Genomic DNA, 10,381 nt, shown 5'->3' on the forward strand with positions numbered 1-10,381 from the left:
AGGACATATTTTAAACGTCAATGGACGTCCAAAATCCATCTTAATAAGTTAGTTAAGTGGTGACCAATCGATAACGTCAGTGGACGTCCAAAATGCGTTTTATACAAGTAATTTATTTCGGGACCAATTAATAACATCAATGGACGTCCAAAATATGTCGAATAGTCGTCTTTTCAATGTCTGTGTTTGGACGTCTTTTCAACTTTCATTTTCAACCTTAAGAGAACGTTGATTAGACAGCAGTCATTACGTTATTTCAACGTTGAATCAACGGCTAAATGTTTACTGGGGAGGCTTGTTTGACTTCACCTAGGACTGCGCAGACCTGAAATATGAGTTCTGCCAGAGCGCAGAACAGATCCATCTTTCAGAACAACAGAGGCGAGGCACAGAACACCTCGAACAAGCTTATTGTTGGAAATAGGAGTCTGGCTAAGGCAATATATTTGGAATTAAAGAAGCTTACCAGTCAGTCAAGCGAGTTTTTACACTCAACAAACGTACGGTAAGTTTGTGTGCGTTTTAGTACTCGTTTGGACGCATATTGGACTGAATTTTATTGATCTGCAGTAAAGTCTCTTCCTGGTTAAACCAGGCTTCAGAGGGGCGTACACCGGGAACACAGAGGAGACTTAAAAGTCTCATAAAAGTCTTTCTCTCGACGGCTATAAAGTATTAAGAAAAATTACTTATGAATATTTTAATATTGACATTATCACTGTGGTATGTTCTTAGGAAAATAAAACACATTTATGCAATTTATTCTGAAGTAAACAGTCTCAGCTCCTAACTGAATGTGCAGAAGGTAATGTACACATTTCGGTTTCTTCTACACAATGTTGCAGAAAAAAGATGGATTCTTTGACAGTGGCCAACACAAGTTTCGCCCTTGACCTGTTCGAGAAGATCAGGGAAAGCAACAAAACAGGCAACGTGTTCTACTCTCCCCTCAGCATCTCCTCAGCTCTGGCCATGGTTTATCTAGGAGCTGCAGGCAGAACTGAAGCTCAGATGTCTGAGGTTAGGACTCTTTCTTTCTGTTTCACTAAATGCATTTCTGAAATCTGAGAATATTTTGGTATCACTTTCCCTGTGTGAGATTAAGACGATTAATGCCTACTTTGTTCAGGTGGGGTTTCATCAAAACTTGTAGAACATTAATACAGTAATATCCTCACAATAAATAAATAAATCTTTGTTTAACTATTATTCTGAGAAACTTGAGCTTTAGGATGACTCAACGAAGCTATCCTGAGATACACCCACTGGGGCACGTCTTCACTGCTTCAGCTCATTGATTTCATCACACTGTGGTGTCCTACTTTTTAGGTTTTAATATACATTATGGGCGGCACGGTGGGGCAGAAGGTAGTGTCGCAGTCACACAGCTCCAGGGGCCTGGAGGTTGAGGGTTCGATTCCCGCTCCGGGTGACTGTCTGTGAGGAGTTGGTGTGTTCTCCCCGTGTCCGTGTGGTTTTCCTCTGGGTGCTCTGGTTTCCTCCCACAGTCCAAAAACACACGCTGGTAGGTGGATTGGCGACTCAAAATTGTCTGTAGGTGTGAATGTGTGTGTCTGTGTTGCCCTGTGAAGGACTGGCGCCCCCTTCAGGGTGTATTCCCGCCTTGCGCCCAATGATTCCAGGTAGGCTCTGGACCCACTGCGACCTTGAACTGGATAAGCGGTTACAGATAATGAATGAATAAACATTATGTACATTGGCTTATAATCATCTTGTTTATGCGTTCTTTCATGTACATTTTGTTACCACTTCTGCCTGATTAGGGGTGCTGCGGCTGTGTAAGATCACCCTGTAGGACCTGAAATTACTTGTCCGCAAAGCAGTAACACACCCTTGAAATGTCTATCTTGTTTAGTTAAGATACACAGTGCACGTATCATGAGGCTGTTCTCATGTGGATGAAGCAATAATCTTTGTAAAAGTGGCTCACTTAATTCCTGTTTGACACAAAGTCTGTAACTTAATATGGTTTAACTCATTTGGCACAAACTGTGGAAGCAAGTTGTTTTTTTAATTCTGACGTACAATATTGTGCTATAGGTCTTAGGCTTCAACAAAGCTATGAAATCCAATCTGTATTGGTGGAGGATAACTAGGATTTTCTTTGTGGCTTCCAATCTTTCAACGTGCTCCACTTTCATGTCGACTATGAACAGCATTTTTAATTTGCTGCATTTGCTGTTTGAGGTTTACAGACGGGGCTGTTGGAGTTATTGGCTGAATGTTAACTCTGTTTGGTCTTTTATTTATGGAAGCAAATCTGTCTCATCAGACTTTGAAATATTACCACCTTTGAATGTGTAGCACTGAATTTTTTTGCACTGAAATTATTCATCTGAATATAACTGCTCTTGAACAGAACTCGTGAATTTTCAAGAACCCGTTTTCACTGTTATTATTAAAGGTTAATAAATTCAGATAAAATAATTCAAGCTCAAAAAAATTGTAACAATATATGAATATGAAGTTGCTCAAATTCGGTACGAAATTCAGATACAACAATACGAGTTACAAAAAATTCAGATACACATCCGGGACACCAAGGATGAGCAATCGATTCATTTAGATTTTCTCTTTCACCTTAAATGCTGCACTAGTTGCATTCTGTACGAACACAACTTCCACACCGTGGAAAAACTACACGTTTAGCTTCCTCCCGCGGATATTATCTCTTTATTTTCAAAGTGTCTCAAAAATCTGAAAGTCTCACTAAAGACACAATATAACAGACTATTGATGTCCTGAAGATGAAGAAATTTTACTTTGGAAATGTTGTGTAATGGCCCTGTGAACAGAGCATGTGATATGATGAATATGTGGAAACATGAACTGTGGAGTATGTGTCCTATGGCAATTTTATTTTTTAATTGTCAAATTATCAAGAATCTGGAATTGATTTTACAGAAGGTGTAGTACAAATATAATATCCCAAAGTGCAGAGTTTAATTCATAAAGTTGTGTTTGTTTAAACACTGAATGTCAGTGTGTATATTCACAATGTCTGGTTCTTTCTAATATTATCATAAATATTTATATAGAAATTTGTGTTTGTATATTATTTATTTGTTGTAACAATGCTTCTTGGCAATAAATCCTATACAGTTGAAAAACCTGTTAATTTCCCTTTTCAATGGTGCCACATTTGTAAGGAACATGCATTTGTGGGAGGAGCAGTGGAGCTGAGTGTGTGGGAGGAGCAGTGGAGCTGAGTGTGTGGGAGGAGCAGTGGAGCTGAGTGTGTGGGAGGAGCAGTGGAGCTGAGTGTGTGGGAGGAGCAGTGGAGCTGAGTGTGTGGGAGGAGCAGTGGAGCTGAGTGTGTGGGAGGAGCAGTAGAGCTGAGTGTGTGGGTTGCACCTATGAACAATTTTCCAAATCCTCTCTGCCAAAGCCAATTACACTGTACAACCTGTGTTTATAAGTAATTTTTTCAGTTTTTATTTGTATAAGCTCCATCTCTCAGTGCTGTTCAAATGAAAGTCAAATGTCCATATTTTTAAATATGTTTAAAAAGACAAAGGCTTTCATGGGGTGGTCTAATTTTCACACAACTGTATCCCCACACAGTTCATGTTTCCACATTCTGTCATATCACATGCTCTGTTCACAGGGCCATTACAAAAACATCTCCACAGTAAAATTTCTTCATCTTCAGGACATCAATAGTCTGTTATATTGTGTCTTTAGTGAGACTTTCAGATTTCTGAGACACTTTGAAAATAAAGAGATAATATCCGCGGAAGGAAGCTAAACGTGTAGTTTTTCCACGGTGTGGAAGTTGTGTTCGTATTTCGCCATCTAGCGGCGACAGAATGCAACTAGTGCAGCATTTAAGGTGAAAGAGAAAATCTAAATGAATCGATTGCTCATCCTTGGTGTCCCGCATATGTATCTGAATTTTTTGTAACTCGTATTTTGGTGTCTGCATTTCGTACCAAATTTGAGCAACTTCGAAATATATTGTTTGAATTTTTTTATCTGAATTTATTAACCCTGAATAGTAACAGTGAAAACGTGTTCTTGAAAATTCACGAGTTCTGTTCAAGAGCAATTATATTCAGATGAATAATTTCAGTGCAAAAAAAATTCAGTGCGACACATTCAAAGGTGGTAATATTTCAAAGTCTCATGAGACAGATTTGCTCCCATATTTATTGTATATCTCCTGCTTTTGAAGATTTCTCAAAGCAGTTTCATTCTTCAGAGTGACGTCTTGCTTTTATAACTAGGTTTATGCATTAATTCCCTTTACTTTTTTTGTTTAAAATTTTCAATTTATCCTGAACACTAGTCGTTGCACTTCACCAAAGCGGATGATATCCACACTGGCTTCAAGAAGCTCATAAGTGAACTGAACAAACCAGGAGTTCCATATTCCCTCAGCCTCGCCAATCGGCTTTATGGAGAGCAGTCCTACAAGTTTGTGGAGGTAAGAAGTTACTTTACAAAAACGTGCTTCTAGAAAAAGACGGCAAAATCCTAAGAATACAATTCCCTTTAATCAGTCTTTAACTGATATTTATGAATCTATAGTTTACCAGTTTCCACTGGCCACATTCTTACTCCCTTCCCCGGATCACCACCTTAACATGGTAGAGGGGTTTGCCTGCCTGCGTGAGCCTAGGAGCTATGTTGTTGCAGGCAATAGCCCCTGGTAGGGTCTCCCAAGGCAAATTGGTCCTAGGTGATGGGCCAGACAAAGAGTGATCCATAAAGACCAAGATTAAGAGATCAAGAACAGGGACACAGCTTCCCTCGCCCGGAGTAGGGTTAGTGGGGCCTCACCCTGTAGCCAGGCGTGGGGGAGGGAGGGGCTCATTGGCGAGCGCCTGGTGGCCGGACTTTCATTCATGGGGTCTGGCCGGGCTCAGCCCGTACGAGCAACATGGGTACACTCTCCCATGGGCCCACCACCTGTGGGATAGGTAGTAATCCAGGTCTGGTGCATTGTGGATCGGGTGGCAGCCAGGGTCAGTGGCCCTGGCGTTCTGATCCTCGACTACTGAAACTGGCTCCTGGAACATGGAACGTAACCTCTCTGGTGGGAAAAAAGCCTGAGCTGGTGCGCGAGGTTGAGAGGTACTGGCTAGATATAGTTGGGCTCACCTCGACACACAGTATGGGCTCTGGAACCAATCTCCTTGAGAGGGGCTGGATGCTCTTTCACTATGGACTTGCCCAGGGTGAAAGGCGTAAGGCAGGAGTGGGCTTACCCATAGCCTCCCGGATTAGCGTACATTGGAGTTTACCCCAGTGGACGAGAGGGTAATTTCCCTGCGCCTTCGGGTTGGGGAAAGGGCTCTGACGGTTGTTTGTGCTTATGCACCATGCCTTCTTGGGGACCCTAGAGTGGGTGCTGGAGAGTACTCATTCTTTGGACTCCATTATTCTGCTGGGGGACTTCAATGCTCACGTGTGTAATGACAATGAGACCTGGAGGGACGTGATTGGGAGGAACAGCCCCGCTGATCTGAACCAGAGTGGTGTTCAGTTATTGGATTTCTGTGCCCATCACAGTTTGTGCATTACGAACACCATGTTCGAGCATAAGGGTGTCCACAAGTACACCTGGCATCAGGATACCCTCGGCCGCATTTCGATGATCGACTTGATAGTCGTATCATCAGACCTGCGGCCATATGTTCTGGACACTCGAGTGAAGAGAGGTGCTGAGCTGTGAACTGATCACCACCTGGTTGAGAGTTGGTTCAGATGGCGTGGGAGGATGCTGGACAGACCTGGCAGGCCTAAACGTGTGCTGAGGGTTTGCTGGGAACGTTTGGCAGAGGAACCTGTCAGAAAGATCTTCAACTCCCACATCCGGCAGAACTTCGACTGCATCCTGGGGTATGACCGTGACAGAGTCTGAATGGGCCATGTTCCGGACCTCCATTGTTGAGGCGGGTGAACAGAGCTGTAGCTGCAAGGTTGTCGTGCCTGTTGGGGTGGAAGGGGGGGGAAGGCTGTCAAGCTGAAGAAAGCGTCCTATCCAGCCTGGCTTGCTCGGGGGACTCCAGAGGCAGCTGACAATTACTGAGGAGCCAAGCGGCTCGCGGCTTCGGCTGTAGCTGAGGCAAAAATTCGGGTGTGGGAGGAGTTCAGTGAGAACATGGAAAACGACTTTCGGTCGGCTCAGAGAAGTTTCTGGCAAACCATCAGGCGACTCAGGAGGGGAAAGTGGTTATCCACCAACACTGTATATGGTGGAGGTGGGGAACTGTTGACCTCGACTGGGGACGTCATTAGGCGGTGGAAGGAATACTTAGAGAATCCCACCAGCACGTCTTCCACAAGGAAGTAGAGTTTGGGGATTCCGGGGTGGGGGGGCTCATCTATCACTGGGGCTGAGGTGGCCGAGGTGGTAGGAAAACTCCTTGGCGGTAGGGTCCCAGGGGTGGATGAAGTTGGCCCCGAGTTCCTCAAGGTTCTGGATGTTATGGGGCTGTCCTGGCTGACACGTATTTGCAACATCGCGTGGACATCAGGGACAGTGACTCTGGACTGGCATGGGTGGTGGTTCCCATGGGGGGTCGGAGGATGTGTTCCAACTATAGGGGGATTACACTCTTTGCCTCCCCGGTAAGGTCCATGCAGGGGTACTGGAGAAGAGAGTCCGACTGATAGTTGAACCTCGGATCCAGGAGGAACAATGCAGATTCTGCCCCGGTCATGGAACACAGGACCAGCTCTTTACACTCGCTAGGATTCTGGAGGGGGAGTATGCTCAACCAGTCTACATGTGTTTTGTGGATCTTTAGAAGGCATTCAACCATGTCCCTCCGGATATTCTGTGGGGGGTGCTCTGGGAGTATGGTCACTTTTCTACGAGTCATCCAGTCCCTGTATAAACAGAGCAGGAGTCTGGTTCATATGGCTGGCAGTAAGTCCGACTGGTTTCCAGTCAGAGTTGGACTCGGTCAGGGCTGCCCGTTATCACCGGTTCTGTTCATAATTTTTATGGACAGAATTTATCGGCGTAGCCAAGTGGCGGAAGGTGTCCAGTTTGGTGGTCTCAGGATTCTATGTCTACTTTTTGCGGATGTTGTGGTCTTGTTGGCTTCATCATGCTGGACCAGTTGGCAGCCGAGTGTGAAGCGGTAGGGATGAGGATCAGCACCTCCAAATCCGAGTCCATGGTACTCAGTCGGAAAAGGGTGGAGTGCTCTCTCCAGGTTGGAAGTGAGATCCTGCCTCAAGTGGAGGAGTTTAAATACCTCTGGGTCTTGTTCAGGAGTGAGGAAAAGATGGAGCGGGAGATTGACAGGTGGATCGGTGCAGCATCAGCAGTTATGCGGGCTCTGTATCCGGTCCGTTGTGGTGAAGAGAGAGCTGAGTAGAAAAGCAAAGCTCTCGATTTACCGTTCAGTCTACGTCCCAACCCTCACCTACAGTCACGAGCTTTGGGTAGTGACCGAAAGAATGAAATTGCGGGTACAAGCGGCTGAAAGTTTTCTCCACAGGGTGTCTGGACTCTCCCTTAGAGATAGGGTTAGGAGCTCGGACATCCGGGAGAGACTCGGAGTGGAGCCGCTGCTCCTCCACGTTGAGAGGAGCCAGTTGAAGTGGTTGGGGCATCTGGTCCGAATGCCTCCTGGACACCTTCTCGTGGTGAGGTGTTCTGGGCATGTCCAATTGGGAGGAGGCCCCGGGGCAGAACAAGAACACGCTGGACAGACTACATGTCTCGACTGGCCTGGGAAAGCCTCGGTATACCCCCGGAGGAGCTGGAAACAGTGGCTGAGGAGAGGTAGGTCTGGGTTTCTTTGCTCCGACCCAGACCCGGATAATGGTGGAAAATGGATGGATGGACATTCTTACTTTGACTTTTAATACATTGGTTTTCAGTTTAAAAAAGATCAGGTCACAGACCGATGTGTTTCACACCACAATCCTGCTGTTACGTGGCAGTGATTAATCAATGTATAAAAATGACTGATCACTGTCCTTTTGTTCTAGAAATTCTTACATGACACAAAAACGTACTACAACGCTGAGCTGGAGACAGCTGACTTCAAAACAAATGCAGAGGCTGCCCGTGGAAATATTAATAAATGGGTGGAAAAACACACACAAGGTTAGTATTTTTAGGTATTTTTTGTATTTATTTTATGCTTCCGTGTGTAATTGTTGGCAAAGATTATATATTACATATTATACAATCCTCTATTCATGGCTCAGTGTTTCATCCCATAAAAGCAGTTCCATTTCACAAAGCTCAACACCTGTTGCTTGCTTAAAATTTATGGTCAATGTAATCTGCTAAAAATGAATGAATGATGCCACACATCAACCTAATCTGCAAAACATGTTTTATATGTAATCATTACAATGCACTATTTATTCATGCAGAATAACACAACACAGTAACACAATAACTGCTTTTCAGCTGCCAATATCAGATAATGATTGTTTATTAGGGATTCTGTAATAACACTCAGTTAACACAGCTGAAACTACCACAGCTGTAGTGATTCACCTGGCAATGTATGAGCCTCCTAGTCTTGAGTCCTGATTTTTAAACTTTTACTTTTCTACTCAGAAAAGATCAAGGACATTCTGGCTAAAGGAGATGTGGACAGTTTGACCAGACTTGTCTTGGTGAATGCCATGTACTTTAAGGCCGACTGGGACAAGAAGTTCAAAGTGTATTATACCAGACAGTTTCCATTTAAACTAAACAAGGTGATTCAGGAACATGCAGCACACGATCTAAAATCATATGTTATTATCTAAAGTCTTCTCCATATTCAGGTTAATGACACATTAAATGTAGAATCATTTAAAATAATATAAAGCCTTGGACAGCAGAAACTGATCATAAATAGGTTGTCTGTAATAGTAATTGTAGAAACATTTTAAATGGATCTCTCATGACTTTTCTGCTTCATGATTCATCTTCTGCTGCAAAGGGATATTTTATTCTTGTTGTTTTTGCTCAGTTTTCTTTAGATCAAAACCAAAAGAGAAAATCTCACACTTTTCAGCTGCTAAAATTTCAGTGCATCCTTATTAGTCACATTTAGTCAACTATTAGTTCAAGTTTTCCCTTTCCTTTTGCAGAATAACACCAAACCAGTTCAGATGATGCGACAGAAAGCAAAGTTTCCCCTGGTCTACATCCCTGAAATGTCTTGCAGGATTCTGGAAATGCCATATGCTGGAAAAGAACTTAGCATGATAATAATGCTACCTAACGAGATTGAGGATAACTCCACTGGCCTTGAGAAGGTAAATGATACAGTTGTAAATGATCGGAAATGCTATAAGATGTCACTTTATTGATCCAGAAATAAACAGCTTTCATTTGAATTTCTTTCTGTTGTTTCCTCTCAGCTTGAGCAAAACCTCACCTACAAGAACTTTGTGGAATGGACACGGCCTGAAAGAATGGACAATGCTATGGTGGAAGTGTCTGTGCCCCGGTTCAAACTGGAAGAGACCTATGACATGAAGAAGCTGCTTGTCAGCATGGGCATGGTGGATGCCTTTGATGATACTAAATGTGATTTTTCACACATGTCTCCTAGCAATGATCTGGTGCTGTCCAAAGTCATACATAAGTCCTTTGTAGAGGTGAATGAAGAGGGCACAGAAGCAGCTGCAGCTACTGCAGCAGTCATATTGTGTGGTTGTGCCTTTATGCCCCCAGAAGTTTTTATGGCAGACCACCCATTCCTCTTTTTCATCAAGCACAAGTCGACACAAAGCATTCTCTTCTGTGGACGCTACTGCTCTCCTTAAGCTGCCTGATGCATTAATGCCAATGCAAAGAATACATCATTGTATGCATGCATCTGAACACATTTGCATTGTTCATGAATGGGTTTTACATAATTTGGGAGGACATGGTTAAAATAATTAACTAAGACATTGCAGAATGTTTATTAATGAATTCTGATCTCACTTGTACACACGGTCTTATACTGTTCACTTGTGTCTTAATCCTGCAATGTTCCCTAAATTTAGATTGATGCCTAATATAACCTCATCTTATCTTTAATAAAAAATATACAAGGACATGAATTTCAGACTTTTCTTTTAGTACTAATAGTACTCTGATGATAAGCCACAGGCATTAATTAAAGGATTAATATTTATTTAGCAGGTCGTGTCGCAGTCACACAGCTCCAGGGGCCTGGAGGTTGTGGGTTCGATTCCCGCTCCGGGTGACTGTCTGTGAGGAGTTGGTGTGTTCTCCCCGTGTCCGCGTGGGTTTCCTCCGCGTGCTCCGGTTTCCTCCCACAGTCCAAAAAAACCACACGTTGCAGGTGGATTGGCGACTCGAAAGTGTCCGTAGGTGTGAGTGTGTGAGTGAATGTGTGTGTGTCTGTGTTGCCCTGTGAAGGACTGGCGTCCCCTCCAG

The 10,381-nt window shown here is 43.7% G+C and overlaps 1 protein-coding gene across 2 annotated transcripts; it reads left to right on the forward strand.

Moving 5' to 3' along the window:
- Positions 1-260: 260 nt before the first annotated feature.
- Positions 261-9,999, forward strand: LOC136696620 (leukocyte elastase inhibitor-like). Of its 2 annotated transcripts, none has more exons than XM_066671224.1 (7): positions 261-505; positions 846-1,020; positions 4,310-4,447; positions 7,975-8,092; positions 8,558-8,700; positions 9,079-9,246; positions 9,352-9,999. In XM_066671224.1, exons 1-7 carry the CDS (start codon positions 333-335, stop codon positions 9,757-9,759), a joined length of 1,323 nt encoding a protein of 440 aa, XP_066527321.1. In that variant the 5' UTR covers positions 261-332; the 3' UTR covers positions 9,760-9,999. The 2 variants fall into 2 exon arrangements, with proteins under 2 accessions (XP_066527321.1, XP_066527406.1); XM_066671309.1 differs by lacking the exon at positions 261-505 and adding an exon at positions 612-723.
- Positions 10,000-10,381: the final 382 nt, after the last annotated feature.

Source organism: Hoplias malabaricus, chromosome 1 (genome assembly GCF_029633855.1).
Source record: "Hoplias malabaricus isolate fHopMal1 chromosome 1, fHopMal1.hap1, whole genome shotgun sequence".
In the NCBI taxonomy this organism is placed as follows: Eukaryota; Metazoa; Chordata; class Actinopteri; order Characiformes; family Erythrinidae; genus Hoplias; species Hoplias malabaricus.

Bases quoted from the DNA above. Each gene is read 5' to 3' on its own strand.
- LOC136696620 (XM_066671224.1), top strand. From the start codon at position 333: ATGAGTTCTGCCAGAGCGCAGAACAGATCCATCTTTCAGAACAACAGA. The intron at 8,093-8,557 runs GTTAGTATTTTT...TTTTCTACTCAG, and splicing joins GGTGGAAAAACACACACAAG to AAAAGATCAAGGACATTCTG. The intron at 9,247-9,351 runs GTAAATGATACA...GTTTCCTCTCAG, and splicing joins ACTCCACTGGCCTTGAGAAG to CTTGAGCAAAACCTCACCTA.